This window comes from Mesoplodon mirus (genome assembly GCF_964341445.2).
Source record: "Mesoplodon mirus genome assembly, chromosome: 4".
NCBI classification, from domain to species: domain Eukaryota; kingdom Metazoa; phylum Chordata; class Mammalia; order Artiodactyla; family Ziphiidae; genus Mesoplodon; species Mesoplodon mirus.
Window position 1 is genome coordinate 127,261,781 of NC_138979.1, and position 20,043 is coordinate 127,281,823.

The 20,043-nt window shown below is 34.9% G+C and overlaps 1 protein-coding gene across 7 annotated transcripts in view; it reads left to right on the plus strand.

Moving 5' to 3' along the window:
* Window positions 1–20,043, plus strand: part of MIPOL1 (mirror-image polydactyly 1) — a 318,902-nt gene that overhangs the window by 110,779 nt on the left and 188,080 nt on the right. For all 7 annotated transcript variants that reach the window (XM_082618611.1, XM_082618610.1, XM_082618612.1 and 4 more), the window contains 2 exons: window positions 2,159–2,192; window positions 2,452–2,622. In XM_082618611.1, coding sequence (XP_082474737.1) covers window positions 2,159–2,192; window positions 2,452–2,622 — 205 coding nt within the window. The remainder of the gene's footprint in view (window positions 1–2,158; window positions 2,193–2,451; window positions 2,623–20,043) is intronic.

Consider the following 20,043-nt stretch of genomic DNA (forward strand, 5'->3'; position numbering starts at 1 on the left):
ATGCCCTGCATGTCATACCTGACACACTCATTCACCAAAACATGATTCAGATTCATTTATCAGAAAATGATAAATCACTATATATCATGTACTTTTAAGGGCAATCACATAAGTTATTTATAGTCAGAATGCTAAATTTATGTGCCGAGGACCTAGTATATAACATGATAAGAAAATATGATTTTAATTTTTTTAAAATTTTGGTTGTTAGCAGGGAATTTAATATTAGACTAAATACAGTTATCTTAACCATTTCCTATTGAAAGCTGTTAATTTAAAACATTTAAACTCTTCATTTGCTTTTCCTTAAAGAAATAGTACTTCATTTTGCATTGCCTGAAAAAAAACATATAAATATTACATAGGAATTTCATGCACTTTTTGTTATGTTGATTATTTGGAATATATGAACTACTTAACCTACCTACACTGTTATTTTCTTTTTGATCATATGTAACTCTTTGAAACAAAAAAAGGGAGTTGCATAATATTGAGAACTAGTTTTTTTTTTAAGTTCCCAGTAATCTGTGAATCTAAATGCTTAATTTCCGTGTATCTTTTTACATTTTAAATGATCAAGTTTAATAAATTGTGAAGTTTATAAAAATTGAAACTTCTTTGGAAACTACCATTAATTGACTCTTAGTTTGATTTCATCTAAAAAGAACATTAAGGTAAATATTCCTTACCACATATGGCTTCCCTAAAAATCATATTTAGCCAACCAATAACTGATGGTTAAATGCCGCTCATGTTCTTCAAATACTTTTACATGATCATAAATAAGTGTAAGAATTTTATCTTATACTTTTCCACTGTTTTTTAATTGAATAAAAAGGAAGTGATTATCCTCATAGTTTTTGTAAACTAAGCTTTTATGAAGCAGGATATTTGAAAACTTGATTTATTTTGGGAGAAAAAGATAAGAGTACATATTTGCCCTTATTGGTATGTGAATCCAAGGGGACATTAGTAGTTTGAGATAAACATTAAATATATATAATTCAAAATTACTACACCTACCTGTTGACTTACACCATTTAAATATGAGTAGAAATAGTTTTTTTGATATATGTTCATATTTTTTCCTGTGTAAATGCAATGTTCTAAAATCTATATTTTCTCTCCATGATTATAGCAGTTTGATTGAACTGTGGAGTTTGGAACAATTTTGTAACAAATTTATTAATTGTCTTCTGTAATCTTTTCCTAGTATCCTTTTTTTTGTGGTAAATGTTAAATCACAGGAGCACAGAAATGGAGGGGGAAAACTTGAAACACGAATTTGGATATCTAAGCTTTTAAGTACAATTTTTAAGTAATTGAAATCATTTCTAAAATCTCCATCATTTCACTGGTACCCATTATAGGTTTTCATTTAATCTACCCAATTTAATGACTGCCTAAATTACATTATATACATTTTCTAAATATGTCATTTAGAACTTCTTTCTTTACTTTAACTGCATTTCTTCAATTTACCAACATCAACAAACATAAACACTATGACTCTTAAAAGACAAAAAGTCCATTTATGCAGGGAACCAGTTTACTTCTTTTGCCTTTAAATTGAATAATTCTATGTTATGCAAAAAAAGGAAATAACATTAGTCATTTAAAACTGTGACCAATTTTGGTCAGCCTTTCTATATAGCATATTTATTTCAACAAATAGGTAGCACCAGGAGATTTTCAGGTCAAATTTAGTGGTAGTTATTTGTCATTGCTTTTGAGGGAACATAGTTAAACTTTGTAATAAAAATACTTGCTTTGTTTTATTTGTGATAATGTCCAAAAAGGATAGGAAATACAGTTTCTGGTAAGAATTGAAAGTCTAGAAATAAATATAATGATGAGAATGAGTACCTCTATCACTGGGGAACTTTCCTCATCTAAGCACATATGAACAGTTGATCCTTGTAGTCATATATAGCAGTAAACATTAATAACTTAACAGTCTGAAGTCAGTGCAGAAGATATGGAGCATTATTGAAAGATGGAGTCGAGCAGGTGGCACTTTAATATGTTCAATGTCATGGTTGACTCTAAAGACTAGTCGAATGAAATTACTTGAGGTTCTAAAGATTTAAAAAGCGAACTCATTTTGCTGCACTAAGGAAATGCTACTGATCAGGCTTTCTGTGTCCCTTTTTTCTAGGCTAGAAAATATTAACCCTGAAGAAAATGACATGGTAAGCCATTCTCTGAGGAGATTTCTTGATGTCAGTCTTATATCTTAGAGGCTTAAGTTCAATTGAGTGGGTTTCAAGAACTAAGATGTGGGAAAAAGAAGAATTGACACACTAATAATGTACATCTTTGCTGCAATATGAAAATTCAATAACTTCACTCAGTCAATTTACAATTCACATGTGCCTATTAATTAAAACCCTATATTAAATAAAATATATTAAAACTTCATGTCTGACTAACATATAATGGTGTTGGTAGACATTACAGGAATTACTGAACAGAATAAACAATGCAGACACAGGGATAGCTATTCAGAAGAATGGAACTATAATTGTGGATAGAATCTACAAGACCAAGGAATGTAAAAAGAGAATAACTGCAGAAGAAATGAATGCAGTGATTGAAGAACGGGATGCTGCTTTGTCTCAGGTAACTGCATGTACAATATCTGTAAAAAGCATACACTTACCATTTTCCCCTCTTTCTTTACATGAAAAAATGACTTTTCCCCACATATTCTTAATTTGAATTAGTTTTTAGCTTATGATTAATACCACAATGATTAGCTATGTTAAAATAATCACATATTTTGTTATATCATTCTTCAAGTATATGCATTCTAATAAAACTTAGCTTGTTATAAAATTTTAGTTATATTCTTTAAAGTAATCACTTTTTATGAGACTTCTTACTTGAGTCACAGTTTTGTGAGGGCTGACATTGTCTTTATTACTGTTTTATTCCCAGTGCCTAATTCAGTGCCTTTTAGTAAACATTGATAAAGGAATCAAATTATTAGGGTATTCCTTTCTGAACATTACTTACACCTTCCTGCTCTAACTGAAACCTGATTACCGCCCTGAGGATGCCGCTTCCTCTGCAGTCCTCTCAAATGTGAATATATTCCCTCGCCCAGCAGTCGGACCACTGGGCTTGGAGGCTTGTTCCTCATTAGTGTTTTTAGATCATTGTTCCTTTTCTCTCTCTAAACACCTCCAGCTTTGAGGCCCATGCATCAGATTGTATCACCCATTACACGCTCCTGTTGCAGTCGTGTACACACTCCCGTGTCGCTTCCCTCATTTCTTAAAGATTTTAGGATCTATTTCACTGTCTCTTTCTTCAGCCTACTCCTGTCACAGTTCTTGGTGATTTAAATATCTATGTAGGTGATACTTTCAATATCCCTCTCATCTCTTTGAATCTCTCTCCTCCAATAATCCACGTACACTGTACTCTTTCTGCCATCCACCCTATGGTCATACCCTGTTCTTGGTCATTATCAGTCTCAATTTCAAGCATCCCGCTTGATGACCACCATTTGTTATCTTTCCAGCTCACTCTAGAACTCTAACTCTAGCAAATTGTCAACTCTCCTGCCACCTGATTTTATTGATCTTACCACCTCTTTTCCTATCCCTTAATCCCCTCATGTCCTCACTTCCCTCTTTATCTAGTTTGGATTCCGTGGCTCACCATAATTATCACCAACTTGCATGTAATATAACCTCAGTTGTTTTGGCCCTCTCTTCATTTATCCTGCTCACCTAGCAAAACCTAAGTTTTATAAATTTAACTTTCTGCCTGTTCTACACCTTCACAGCTTTATATGGCAGGAGACTATCACACAAGTTTGCCGACTGAACTTACCTCGAGTTCATGACCACAGTCTTCAGGTAGACCCTTGGTGTTGCCTGGCAACCTTCCACTCACTCTCCCCCTCTGGAGGACTATTTTATCTTTCTCCTTTCTCCTCAAGCATCCAACGTCTGCTTCCCAATAGAAAAAAGAATTTCTGCTTGTCCCCACCATTTCATTCGCCAGCCTACCTGCATTTGTACCCATATACTCTTCCTTTTCTACTTTCTTTTTTACATGCTTCTGTTTAAGGACAACTTCTCTGTTTCACACTAGTTTACATCTTTTCTTGCCTGCTTAAGGTTATCACTTAACCAATTGTCCCTTTTCTCTCCTACTTCATAAAATGTTTCCTTATTAGTTCATTTCTATCACTGTGAAATTCTTTACTATATCCCATGGAGGCTGGGTGAAAGTTTTGGTAAGTCTTGGTCTGCTTGTGGTTCACCCCTGTACTTTTGCTTCCCACACTGAGAGCAGAGTATTCACTAGGGCTCTACTACTGGAGAATCCTCTATTCTAGTGTTTGTCTCTTTAGCATTGTAAGACTATGGGAAACTCCATTATTCTTTTCACAGGGCTTAAGGCTTAGCTTTTTAACTTTAAGCCCTATACAGTTTTGAGAGTTAGCAAATGATTTGAGATGGAACCAAGCCTCAAATCTCCAATTTTGTCACTTCAGCCCTGCATAACTGCCAGAAGCTTAGATGATTTCTCTGTCCTCCAGCAGGAGCCCTCTGTATAGTCAAAGCCGGATTTCTCAGCCTCTTGCCCATTCTCCGAACCTTTAAAACTCAGGGGGAAAACAATGACTTCAGATCTTCAAATCACCTGTCTCCAGTTAACCCCTCTTCAGAATCCTAGCTGCTCAAGTTATTGTTGCAGCAGCAACCTTCTGATGTCTTAAACAGATATTTTTAAAAAATTTAATCTGGCTTTCCTTGTTCTTGGCTGGACAATTGTTATGCCACAAATGATTCTATCCTATCTCAATGTGGAAATCTGACATTTATCTTCAGATTAAAGTTGGGAAAAGTTCAATTTAAACTTTTAAAGTGGGCAGCTATTTTTAGCATTTTGTGCCCTACCAAGTGTATTCAATCTTGGATCATTCAATATATTGTTGAAGAGAGAGCCAAAACTAATTTTACGTTCTTGAAACAATTATAAACTCAAACATTTGATTTTTTTTAGAAATCATCTATTTTGTTAAGTTAACTAAAACACCCATGTACATAGAGAACGTACCACTTTCTTCCTTTATCCCTGCTACATTCCAAGTCTTTATTACAAGGCCTTTGCTTTCGTGTTTTGGATATATTTTATATACCAACCCCCCTGGCCCTTTTGGCAAAAGTCCACATCCCAACCTCCATTCCCATGCCTAACTTATTCAGTGCTCAGAGGCTAGGCCCTTCACCTACTGCATCAGGTACCAGCTGAGGTCCAATAACTGAAAATCTCTGTAATATTATCCTACCGACTACAAGTATCAGTGAGGCCCAAAGCCTCCTGTTGCCAGGCTCTGACCATCTATGCATGTCCTTGGAAATCGAAACTAGCCTAGAACTAGCCTAATTTAGCCAGAACCCCAAGGAATAGTATGATAATTATGTGAAAACTTGACTGGACTACAGGGTGTCCAGATATTTGGTAAAATGTTATTTCAGGGTGTGTCTGTGAGGGTGTTTCTGTATGAGATTAACATCTGAATCTTACATCATTGGCTCTCCTGGTTCTCAGGCCTTTGGACTCAGGCCGGAACTATACCATTTTCTTATGATTGGAGTGAGATTTGGGGTTTTTGGAAAGAATACCACAGAAATTTCACCTTAATTAGCACTATTTTCTCTTTCCCCAGGCTAAGCATCTCAGCATCCTTCAACCCCTTCCCTGAGTTTCCTTTTTTTTTGTTGTCTTGTAGTTGTTAATTTTCCCTTTTGGTCTATCAAGGCTGAATAATTGATCATAAATTTCTATTACCTGAACACCATGCAGAGAATCTTAACTCACCACTATTTTCTGGAAATAAGTCACTCCAAATATCTAAATTCCATATTAGTCCTTTTAATTTGTACACTTTTCTTAATTGTGTTTGTCATTGAAAATATTTTTAAAACATTTATGTGCCTCTTTTAACCAAAATATAATTAGCACATCTGTTTTTGATAGTTAATTCATTTTTGTCAAATGCTATAACGAAAACTATAGATCCTGAGATCTTTCAGGTCTAGAGTTGACAAATACAAAAAGCAGGGAGGACCAAGGGGTAATCATCAGGTTAATTAAAGAAATTCAGCTAAACATTTCACTAGTCAGTTTTCTCCTTCTCTATAGCCGCAAGCTATACCATGCACTAAACCCAATAAAATGAAAGATAAACCAAATAAGAGGAAGACGTGTATCCACTCCAATAATACAATGAAGAAAATTCTAGGAAGACAGCTGAACAATGTACAAAAAGTACAGTTGGTCTGTTGCTTTATAACTCTTTCTACCTTTAAGCATGTTTTCCCCTCTCACTGACACATGCTTCTGTCCACTTGTTACTTGCTTGTCTACCTACTACTTTAAAGCTAATTTAAATATCATCTCTTCAATAAAGTTCTCTCACATGAAGCAATATTTGTAGATATCTTCTTTTTGCCCACATTTTACTTTACATCCTATTATAGTACTTGTCACACTGCAGTACAGTTAATGGACTTTATGCCTGTCTTCCCACCTAGCATGAAGGTAAGAACTGTTCTTTATCTGTGTCTATTAGTCCTTAGGACAGTGTAGGCACAAAATATAGGCTTGTTGAATTAATGAACTGCTGAGCTTAGCTGTTTTAGATCTATTTCAAGATACATTGAACTAAAAGAAGTTCGTGAAATATTGTTCATTCATCCACATTTTATTGAGGACCTGTTATATGTCTGTGTTGGGGAATTCAGCAATGATCCAAATACAGAAGGCTCTTACTCTTATGGAACTTACATTTTAGTATGGAACTATAGATAGTGAACAAATAAATGAATAAAGTATTTTCAGTTAGGGATGTAATGAAAATAAAAAGGTAATGGAGAGTGACTGCAATTGGTAGGAGGATTGTCACTTTAAATAGGGTGATCAAGGCAGTCCTTTTGTTTAATTGTTGAATTTTGGTGAATAGTTGAATTGAGACTTGAAAGAGGAGAAGGATCCAGCCATGCAAAATCTGTGAAGAGAGCATTCCATCAGAAAAGAATACATCAACAATGCCCTGTGAGAGGGAACAAGCTTAGTGTGTTTAAGGCACTGATGTAAATACTCCAAGCTTAAATATGGTTGAAGTGCAGTGAGCAAGGAAGATAGCAGCAAGTGATGAGGTAGAAGAGATAGGCAGCAGACAAAGTTGTAAGGTCTTGTATGCCATGGTAAGGGCTAAAAATTGTGTATAAATGCAGAAGATATTGAGGGAGAAAGGCTGTTGCAACAGTCCAAGTCAAAGATGAAACTGATGGTAGCTCAGTGGGGCAATTGTAGATTTAGAGAAGTAGACAGATTTGGGAAATATTTCAATAGTATAGTGAGTAGACCTTGAAGACAGATTGGTTTGGGGCATAAGGGAGCTGGAAGAATTAGGCTGGGTCTATTTTGGGCTTGAACAGTGTATAGATATTCACTTCCATTTTTGTGATGGGCAAGTTTTGGGGGGAAGATCAACGTATTTCGGAAGGGAATTTACATTTTCTCTGGATGTGGTATATTTGAGATGATTCTTAAAAATCCATATGGAAGTATTGAGCAGGCACTTGGCTATTGCAGTCATCAGCCTATAGATAGTTAAAGCTGTGGGTCTAGATCAAACCAGGGAAAGATAATTGAGAAAGAAAGGGCTTAGGATCAAGCCCTGTGGTCTGTCAATAATTTAGCAGTTGGCCAAAGTAGAAGGAGCGCACAGGGGAGACTAGAAATGATAGCAAATGAGGTAGAAGGAAACTGAAGGAGAGTATGGTGTCAGAAAAGGCAAGAAAAGGAAGTGTTTGCAAAAGATGAGAATGATTAGTTCCCTTGAATGGTGTTGAGAGGTCAAGCAAGGTGAAGATGGAGTCGTTACTTTTAGATTTGATCACATGGGAGATGTTGAGAGCCTTGACAAGAGTTTTGTCCAGGACAGAGGCCACATTGGAGTAGTTAGAGGACAGAATGGAAGGTGAGGAACTGAACCAGTGAATGTATACAACTTTTATCCCCCTGTAATGGAGATAGAGTAATTGGCAATAGATGGAGAGGGGGCTTATGGTTAGGGTTAGGGTGAGTCGTTGGTGAGTTTTTCTTTCTTTTTTAATGGGAGATTCTAAGGCATGATGTTGTTGTGTTGATGGAAGTGAACCAGAAAAGAAGGAAAGGTGATTTTAAGGGAGAGAAGAGAGTATTGCAGTAGCAAAGTCCTGGAGTAGCTAAGTAAATTGAGAGGGGATAGGATCTAGAACATAAGTGGAAGAGTTGTCTTTTGCTAGGGACAGTGAAACTATGTTCGTTGTTAACAGAGGAATACCAAGAACTTGGATGGATACATATGTTGGCAAGTTGATAAATTTAGGAAGTGGGGTGGCCATCCTTTTCTTAATGAAAATGTTAGGTTTATTTAGTTTCTCAGTGTGATAGGTCAGTGGATGGTGGTGGAGATTTATAAAGAGGCAATAGTTTTAAATATAGTCAGCCCTCTGTATCTGTAGGTTTTGAATCCATAGATCCGGAAATCCCGAATATGGAGGGCCAACTGTATACTAATTGAAAAAAAAAATCCACATGAACCTGTGTAGTTCAAACTGGTGTTTTTCAAGCATCAACTGTATTCATTGTACTACGTCATTTTATATAAGGGACTCGAGCATTTGTGGGGTTTGGTATACGCAGGAATTCCTGGAACCAATCCTCCGTGAATACCCCCAGGATGCCTATAGTTGTCTTGGTTTGCGTGTAAATGAACATAAAAATAACAAATCTCTCCAAGTAAACCCAGAGTCTTGGCCAGTGATGTAACCATCAAAGGTAACCTTAGCAGAGGAAAACATAACCAAGTTTCTAAATCTCTCCATTGTTAGTGTTGCCTTCACTTTGTATCCTTTGTAGTCCACATAGTAGCTAGCACCTAATAGATGCAAAATAATGATTTGTTAAGTTATTAGAAGTTTGACAAAAAACTCATACTTGAAAAGAAAATAAATCATAACATTTAGAGTTTCATTTTTCAAGAAAAGTAGGAAACGTGTTCAACATTCTTTATTATAGTGACTATAAATTTTTATTAATTTTTTCCCCTGTCAGTTTGTTAATTTGCTTTGCTGTCTATCATACAGTTATTTGCCTGTGCATTTTTTTCCAGTCCATCTTGCTGAAATATATTGTTGTTATTTGATCTATTCTGGTAACTTATCTTTCTTATTATTATAAAATTTTTACAACTTTTTCAAACTATAGATAACTTTGGAAAAGTACAGATAAGCAAGAAGGGAAAATAATCATATACAGATCCTTTGTCTTTTTTTCAATGCATATTATATCATATATACTACTTGATAACCTGATTTTTCACTTTGATTTTATATTTTGTCAGATATTCTTGTATTTTTACAAATGGATATATTGAGATTTATTGAACTCATGCTATTTGGGAGGGTGTTTATGTTTTTTTCTTTTCTTTTGGTAGTGGGAACGTTTTTGTAGCTAAATTTTTATGTACATCCATGTTTATTTCCTTAGGGAGAATTCCTAGAAGTGGAAATACTAGATCAAAGAATATAAACATTTTAAATAAGTATATATTTTCAAATTGCTTCCTAGAAAAATTGTACATAGAAATGTTATTTGAGATTTCATTCAAGGGGACTTCAGAGGAATAAAATGCTAAGGAATTTAGACTTTATTTTATAGGCAATGGGGTCCCCTGAGATGTTTTAGTTTTCTGGTAATATAGAAAGTATGTTCTTGAAGAAGATTTCTGGGCAGCACTGCATAAAGTGAATTGAGTAATACACATCCAAGGCTGAAGAAATAGTTGAGATCCTATTGTAATAATGCAGGCAAGAGAAAATGCGGGTCTCAACAAGAAAAATGATAGAGGAATAGATATGAATAGCTAAACTTTTACTTAAAAAAACCAATTTAATGGATGTATAATTTACAGTAAGGAATGCATATCTTAAGTGAAAAATTTGATGAACTTTGACCAATGAATATAGTCTTGTAAGCAGCACCCAGAAGCAGCACTCCAGAGGAACGCCTTCATGTCTCTTCCTAGTTAGAATTCCTTTCCAAGGGTAGTCACTACTCTTACTTACTTACCATAGGTCATTTTACGTGTTTCTAAACTTCATATAAAAGGAATCGTGCTATGTACTCTTTTGTGTCTGATTTCATTCATCCAGTGTTAGTTATGCCAGTATGTTGATGTGTACTGTTACAGTTATCAGTGGTTTATCTTTTTCATTGTGGTGTTATGTTCTATTGTGTGAAAATAACAGGTGTTAGAAATGTAGGTTGTTTCTATTTTTGATTTATTATGAATGAAGTACTATGGGTGTTCTTTACATGTCTTTTGGTGGGCATAAGCATTCACTACTTTTGGTACATATACAGGTATACACACAGGAGAAGAATAACTGTCACAGCTTTATTAGCTTTAGTAGGTAATGCCAAACATTTTCCTGAAGTTGTTATACCAGTTTACACCAGCAATGTAAGAGCGTCTCTAGTTGTGAGAGTTAACACTTGGTATCATTATTTATTTTAATTTCCGTCATTTTGATGGAGATATAGTTGTATTTCATTAGGCTTTAATTTGCATTTCCTTAATCACTAATGATATTGAGCACCTCTTCATATATTTATTGACCATTTTGATATTCTTTGTGAAATGTCTGTTAGGCTTTTGCCTAATATTAAATTTGTTTTTTTCTTATTGATTTATATAATTTGGATACAAATGCTTATATAGCTTGGGACTTGCATTTTTATTCTCTTAGTTACAATGCTGGTGAAGACTAATTTTGTCATCAAAAGTTCTTAATTTTGGGCTTCCCTGGTGGCACAGTTGTTGAGAGTCCTCCTGCCGATGCAGGGGATACGGGTTCGTTCCCCGGTTTGGGAAGATCCCACATGCCGCGGAGCGGCTGGGCCCGTGAGCCTTGGCCGCTGAGCCTGTGCGTCCAGAGCCTGTGCTGCGCAACGGGAGAGGCCACAACAGTGAGAGGCCTGCGTACTGCAAAAAAAAAAAAAAAAGAAAAAAGTTCTTAATTTTAATGAGGTAAATTTTATAATTTTTTTTCTCCTTATAGTTAATACGTTTTGTGTTCTGTTTAAGAAACCCTTGCTTTCCCAGAGTGATGAACACATTCTGCTGTACTTTCTTCTAGAAGCTTGATTATTTTAGCTTTCACATTTAGGTCTTCATCAGTTCAAAATTAATTTTTATATGGTCAAGGTACATCATTTTCTTCCTATGGATATCCAGTTGACTGGACCCACTATCATGTATTAAAAAGATCATCTCCTTTCTTCCTGCCTCCAATGAATTGTAGTATATCAGGTGGCTGTATATGTATGGGTCTGTTTCTGGATTCTTGGTCCTTTGTTCAGCTTGTCATTTTCCACTAAAAAAAAAATTTGCTAGTATTTTTATGGGAATTGCATGCACTCTAAAGATCAATTAGAGGAAAATTGGCCTTTTAGCAATATTGAGTCCAAACCATTGGTATTTTCCTGAAAACTATTAATTTTTCTTTGTATACTGCTTTAGCTGCATGCCACAAGTTTTTGAAATGTTGTATTTCATTATTATATACCTTAAAATATTTGTTATTTTCTGCATGTGATTTCTTCTTTAATCCATGAAGCATTTAGAAGTGTGTTGCTTAATACTTAAGCATTAGGAGATTTGACGTTACCTTTCTGTCATTGAGTTAGAATTTAATTCCATGGTGGCGAGAAAACAAACTATATGATTTCAGTCCTTAGAACTTTGTTGATACTTTCCTATGACCCCAAGACAGGCCTTGTTAGATGAGCTGTGTACTCTAAAATAGTGTGTATTCTGCAGTTCCCGAATATCGTGTTCTTCTCTATATGTCATTTACGCCAAGTAGATTAATCTTTTTTTTTTCAGTTCTGTATTCATATTTATTCTTGTTTGTTGTATCTGTTTCTGAGAGAGGTGTTTAAAGTATCAAATGATTATGATGAATTTTTCTCCCTTTAATTCTGTTAACTTTTGTCTTATTTATTTTGAAGCCATGTTGTTAGGTTCTTAAATCTTTAGGATTACTGTATCTTCCTATTCAGTAGACTGATTTATCATTATGAAATGTCCATTGTTATCTTTTTTATAATACTTCTTGCCTTAAAGTCTACTTAAGTATTGAATGTCATATCCTTTTCCATCCTTACTTTCAACCTTTTTCCCCCAACATTTTCTTATGAAATATTTTCGACATATGGCAGACTTGTAGGAATTTTACAGTGAATATCTATTTACTTACCACCTGGAATCTATTGTTAATATTTTGCTAAGCCTGATTTACTACATTATCTCTGTGTTATCCATCCTTTCCTCTATCTGTCAGTTTATCTCACTCACTTAATGCATTTCAGTTAAATGCAGGCATCAGTACTTTGGCCTCTGAATTCTTCAGCATAGCATATTAGTTATCACCCCAGAATTTTCCCTCATGCTCTTTCCAGTTAATCCATGTCCCTACCATTCCCCAATAGCAATCACTAATCTGATATTTTTACATCATTAATTAGTTTTACTTTTTCTAGAAAGTTATATGCTTGAGATCTCAATATACCTAAGATGATCACATTTATTTGTGTCATATTCTTGTGCAGGTAAGAAATATATATTTTTCTAATCTTACATCTTGCTGTTAAGGACTGATGTTTTTTTTTTCTTAAGATTTTCTTCATCTTTTTGAAGTAGATGTAGGATTTCTGTTATTCTTTTTCTGTGCTAATTCCTGTAGGTCATTCTGTTAGAATGATGACTATGCATTTCAGCATATCAATCCTAAAGATCTACGTATAGTTTTGCCATCTTAAGATATCAAAATCTGAAATTATTTCCCTAAAAATTAGTCTTCACCAGCATTGTAACTAATACTTTAAAAAGTATAATAGACTGTATTAAGTACAAAATACCATTTTCTTTGATATATTGTTATTCGGTGTAATAGTAAACCCATCCTTATTTTCCAGAAGAAGCAGTGTTGGGCAAGATTGCAAGGAGTGTGAATTTAAACCATGAACAGATTTGATAATTAGTAGGAGTCTCTAAGTATTAAGGAGCCTGTATTCTAAACTTTTTGGCGTGAAAGCCATCTTTATTCTAAAGACTGTGAAGTTTTTTGTGTAAGTTATAAATTTATCATTTTTAAATTCTCAAATTTTGTAGTAGTATTCTTGGAAAACTACTTGATAGTTTCATAAACCGCCATTTGGGCACAAAAATTCAAATTGCTGTGGTTTTGTTTCTTCAGTACTTCTCTGATTTCATAAGGAAAGATTTCAGTTAACATCTTGGTGGATTATATTTCTGCTAAATTTTATCTTCAAAAACACAATTACATGCAACCAAATATCTAGTAAAATTATCTGACTTGCTTACACAAGTATTGCAGGAGGAACATAAAGATATCTGAATATATCATTCACCACAAAATATATGTCTTTAGTCCAGAGTATCAGGACACTTTAAAATAAAACTTGTATTCTCAACATCAAGGCCTCCACTCTTTTGAAAATGACTCTGTGTCTGTGCTTGTACATTTGCCTAAAGGTTTGTTTGATTAATTGCTACTTGACTCATCTATCATAGTACTAAGCTCTGGGATCACAAAAGATCAGATTCCCAAACCACCTCCTAGAATTAATTTAAATATCTAATGTCGATACTTTGCAATGATTCAGGGGGTAATGGTTTTCATTGTTACTAATAGCCTGTTTCAGTGTTAGAAACCCTTGAAAAAAATTCCAAATTTATATATTAACTCATTGTTAATATTATTTAACCTTTGTGGTAAAAAATTATAATAATGTTATTAGTAGGTGAAAATATATAATAAAATATACTTTTAAATTATAATTTATCTGGAAACTTTTTCAATAAATATTTCTACAAATCATAAATATATTACTAGATCTTCATGAGTGTTATTTTGCTTTAGTGATCATTAGAAATTGAGAGTTTTTCGCTATTAATATGTTTACTTTTTATTTAGTTTTTATTTCAGATAAAATTTACACACAAATGAAATACATAAATATTAAATCACCAATTTGGCAAGTTTTGACAAATACATCCACACGACCACATCCCTATAAAGATATAGAACATTTCCGTATCCCAAAAATGTCCCCTCATTTATTTCCCTTCCCTACCAATCACACCTGCCCCACCCAAACAACTTTTCTGTTTTTAACCACAGATTTATTTTGCTTATTCTAGAACTTCATACAAGTGGATTATACAGTGACAGCAAAATATTTATGATATTCATCCATGTAAATTTTTTTTTTTTTTTTTTTTTGCGTTACGCGGGCCTCTCACTGCTGTGGCCTCTCCCGCTGCGGAGCACAGGCTCGGGACGTGCAGGCTTAGCGGCCATGGCTCATGGGCCCAGCCGCTCCGCGGCATGTGGAACCCTCCCAGACCAGGGCACGAACCCGTATCCCCTGCATCGGCAGGCGGACTCTCAACCACTGCGCCTCCAGGGAAGCCCCATGTTGCTCTTTGAATCAGTAGTTCTTTCCTTTTTGTTGATAAGTAGTATTCCATTGTGTATAAACTTACATTTCTTATTCATTTTCCTGTTGATGGAACAGGAAACTTGAATTTGTCCAGTTTTTGTACCTTATGACTAAGGCTACTATGAGAATTCTTGTACAAGTCTTTTCGTGGACGTAAATTTTCATTTTCTTGGTTAAAAACCTAAAAGTGGAATTGCTGGGTTGCAAATTGTTCACTGAAGTTGCTGTATCATTTTACAGTCTCAGCAACAGTTTATGGAAGTTCTGACTGATCCATATACTCACCAACAATTGTTGTCAGTATTTTTAATTATAATTATTTTATTCGGTGTCTAGTAATATATATATCATTGTGGTTCTAATTCACATCTCCCAATGACTAATAATGTTGAACACTTTTTTATGTGCTTATCGATCATTTATATGTTTTCCTTTTTGAACATCCGTTCAAGTCTTTTGCCTATCTTTTTTTTTTTTTTTTTTTTTTTGCGGTACATGGGCCTCTCACTGTTGTGGCCTCTCCCGTTGCGGAGCACAGGCTCCGGACGCGCAGGCTCAGTGGCCATGGCTCACGGGCCCAGCCACTCCGCGGCATGTGGGATCCTCCCGGACCGGGGCACGAACCCGTATCCCCTGCATCGGCAGGCGGACTCCCAACCACTGCGCCACCAGGGAGGCCCTTTTGCCTATCTTTTAATAGGGTGATTTGACTTTTTATTGATTTGTAGGTGTTCTTTGTATATTCTAGATAAAGTCAGTTGTCAGATATATGTAGTAAAAATATTTTCTCCTAGTCTTTTCTTGCTTATTCATTTTCTTAATTTTATATTCTGATGGACAGAGGTTTTCAATTTTGATGAAGTCTGATATATCAGTATTTTAATGTACCTTGTCTAAGAAATGTTTCCTCACCCCAAGATCACAAAGATATTGTCCTGTGTTCTCCTCTACAAGCTTTATTGTTTTAGTTTTTAATCAGTGATTTACTTTGAGTTAACTGTTGTGTATAGTATAAGATTCAGGATCATTTTCTGAACAAGTTAATATTCAGTTGTTCCAGCACTACTTGTTGAAAAGGTGGTTTTTTACCCCCATTGAATGGCTTTGGTGTCATTTTTTGAAAATTAATTGACCATATATATCTATTTATGGACATACTATTCTATTTTAATGATCTATTTTTCTATGTTTATGCCAATGCCACACTGCATTGATTGCTGTAAATTTTGATGTTAGGCATTGAAAGTCCCCCAACTTTGTTCTTTTTTAAGGTGGTTTTTGATATTATAGATTCTTTGTATTTTCCTATAAATATTAAAATCAGATTTTCAATTTCTATAAAAAGCCTGGTGGGATTATTATTAGATTGTGTTGAATCAGTAGATCATTGGAGTGGAGGGGGATTGACATCTTAACAGTTTTTAGTTTTTTTTTTTTTTTAATCCATGGTATTTCTCACAATCTTCTTGATATTAATAATGCACCACATGGTTTAAATTTAAGAATCTTAAAACAGTAAAATTTCACTTGCCTTCATCCTTTTGATATATTAACATATATTTTTATATTTATTTTGATTCAAATAATAAATTGTGTTTTAAAGAAATTATGAGAATTAAAAATATACTCTTCTATGTTTATCCATCATTGATTTTAGATACTCTCTGTTTCTTCATGTTGGAATGAATTTTCCTTTTTGGTTATTTTCCCTAACTTGAATAACATCTTTTAGCCCTTCCTTCCCCCTCCCTCCCTCCCTCCTTCCATCTTTCCTTCCTTCCTTCCTTCCTTCCTTTTTCCTTTCTCTCTCTCTCTCTTTCTCTTCTCCAATACACATGTGCTCTTGTTTAGTTCAGTTCTCATTTATCTGCCTGTATCTTTATTTAACCCTCAGTTTTTAAGGACATAGTCACTAGATATAGATGGATACAATACATAAGATGGCTATGAGATGCCCCAAGGGGTCTCCTGTATTCTAGATATATTCTTCCTTACCTCCATTGTATAGTAGCAACTCTGTTTCCCCTGGGTAGTCAGGATTAGTTACCCCAGCCAGTACATTAACCTTCTTCCTTACATATTGATTCAGAGGCATGAGGAGCCCTAAGTGACCAGGTAACAGTTTCAACTTCCAGTTTAATGGAATTTTTGTTATGTCACTAGGTGGAAGTTTTTCTCCCTTTGGAGCTAAGACCTCTGGATTAACAGAATCTCAGTTTGCAGAGACCGCGAGCAAAAATCTTGCTATTGGATTACTATGGGTAATAATGAATGAAGCCACTCCCATTTCAACCCCTTGATTCCTGGACCTGTGAATATTGGCTGTGGATGAAAAAGTACTATATATTGGATTCTGGTTTAGAGCATATACAATGTCATGGAGAACCTTGTCCTAGCCCCACCAGGTATTGCCACATATCTGGCACTCTAATCAAGTCTTCAAAAATCCATTCCACTGTTTTATTAAGCTAGCTGCATCAGGATTATGAGGAACTTGGTAAGATCAGTGTTCATGAGCATGAGCCCATTGTGACACTTCACGTGCTATGAAGTGAGTTCCTTGATCAGAACAATGCTGTGTGGAATCTCATGGTGATACGTAAGGCATTCTGTAAGTCCATGGGTGGCTGTTTGTGAATAAGCATTGCATTTAGGGAAGCAAATCCATATCCGGACAAAGTGTTTATTCCAGTAAGAACAGTAAAGAGCAGTTTTGGTAAAAAGGTAGGAGAATGAAAGTTGGTGATCCAAGAGCAGAGTTTCAGAGTTAAGGATTAAAGAGGACTAAGGAGAGGATATGGCTGGGGTTATTGTTTGAAGGTAAATTTTATTGGAATAAATGAGTCAAGAAATTGTGAGACTAGAGTGTTGTATTGGTGATTCTTGCTTTTTTGTCTAGAATATTGACAAAAAAATATTTTAATATGGGAAAGTAACCTTTGTTGTCAAATCACAGTGGTACAGATGAGAAGCAAGTCATCCAAATCAGTGCTTCTCAAACTGTCTGTGGTGAAAACCAGTTTAAAAAAAACATTTTTCCAATGTGTTATGGACCACTACTTTTATAACATAATAAAAATGACTTATCAAAAAATGAAACGAAGAAATATATAGACATGCAAGATTCAAGCAAACATTCTTTTAATGGGTTCAAAGCCATAAAGTTTGCTCTGTGAAATTCCTATAAAATGTTTAATTGCTTCTTCTGAATTTTAGTACTAGCTTCATGGCAGTATCAGTTTTGGACCACTACTAGCCCGTGGACCACGCATTATGAATGGATAACAGAAATTTCAAAATTGAAAAGGTTGTTTAATGAAGGATTAGTGGACTGGAAATGACAGTTGGGAACCAGGAAAAATACATGTCCTTTTTTTCTGCCTCTGAAGTAACAGTATATGAAAGAAGAGTACGCTGTACTAGAGAGGGTGCAGACAAAAGTGTCACTGGAAGTAAGGTGGTTTTTTATTGAGCTGAGGAGATAAAGGGATTAAGCTTAAGAATGTATGGAAGTATCTTGGCAATGAAAAAGTACTTCCAAGCTCCATAATGCCAAAAGTACAAGGAGGGTAGGTAAGAGAAAGAGCTAAGCCAGAAGAGAATTCAAGTTTTAGTTGACTTTAGGGAGCTGAATATAATGTAGACTTATTTTTCACTGAGATTGCTCTTAAGTTAATCACTGCTAAATAGTTTGGATGATGTTCCTGGCTTTGCATATACATATTAATAAAACAGATTCAAGAACATTTAAACATTTTTTTAAAATAGGTGAAATGGGGAATTCCCTGGTGGTCCAGTGGTTAGGACCCTGTGCTTCCACTGCATGGGACATGGGTTTGATCCCTGGTTGGGGAACTAATATCCTGCAAGCCACCTGGTGTGGCCAAATAAATAAATAAAAATAGGTGAAATGATTGACTCCATTGAAAAACTAGGAAGTGTCCTGAGAATTGTCCCAAGTTTCCAAAGCATTTCTTACAGTAGTCACTAAACCAGTCCACAAGTATTTACTGGTTTCCTATGGAGAACACTAGTTATATTTACATATTCAAAGATAATTAGTCTTATCTCTCAAAGAGAATGACTTTTATATAATTTTCAACTTGTTGATACTTTGCTTTATCACACAATTTTTTAGTTTTTATCCTGTTATAATCTTAGAAGTTGGAGTGGCTTCTGTTAGGATTTAACAACGTTTGGACAACACACATTATACAAGAAGAAAATTAAGAATGAGCACTTAAGTAATTGACAGTTCTATTGAGATTACAACATTTATAATAGAAAACAAACAAAGTTTTCAAACCAAGAGGAGGAGGCATCTGTGATTCCAGGAATCCAAAAACTGAAAAAAGAGCTTAATAAACTATTAAACTGAGGCTATCATCCCGTGCATACTAATACTATTTCCTGAACTCTGCCTTGTGTTTTACAATAGTATAAGAAGCATCTCTATTATTTTGTGCAATAACTGCCAACTTAACATTTAGGTTATACTGTTATTTGTTTGTGGATTTGGAGAAAATCCATTGAAGTTTACTTAAGAACCAATTCATTACAATGGTATTATTTACTGAATTTTGTTTTCCTGACCATTAGCTAACTACAAGGTTCAGCATTACAAGGTTATAACTGTACAAAAAGGATCACAGTACCATATCCTAGTCGTGGCATTAGCCAGAGAAGTAAAGTCATCATGTTAGAAATAAATGCCTTTTCAGCACTGAAGAGATTATAGAAATTGCATAAGCTAGATTAGATCTCTTTTATGTAGTAATTTTATAGTTTATTTTAATTATTTCAGTTATAAAATATTGTTATACTATTATTTCTGGTTGTTCCTATTAAACTAGAAATGCAGTACTTTTCTGATATAATTCATAACAAAACAAAAATTCAAAGCAGTTCTAGAGTTTTTATTATTGAAATTGAAGAGGAAGTGTTAACTTTGAATTGTAACTTTTAAAATTAATTAATTAATCAATTTATTTATTTATTGGCTGCGTTGGGTCTTCATTGCTGTGTGTGGGCTTTCTCTAGTTGCGGTGAGCGGGGGCTACTCTTTGTTGCAGTGAGCAGGCTTCTCATTATGGTGGCTTCTCTTGTTGTGGAGCATGGGCTCTAGGCACGCGGGCTTCAGTAGTTGTGGCTGGTGGGCTCTGTAGTTGTGGCTCACGGGCTCCAGAATGCAGGCTCAGTAGTTGTGGTGCAGGGGCTTAGTTGCTCCACGGCATGTGGGATCTTCCTGGACCAGGGCTCGAACCCGTGTCCCCTGCATTGGCAGGTGGATTCTTAACCACTGTGCCACCAGGAAGTCCCTGTAACTTTTAATTTAATGACTAGAATTGTAATCTCAAATCTATTTAAGATTTTAGGTGATCATCCTAAAACATCTGGAAAGTACGAACCAACTTTTCTTAAATTTTATATAAACAC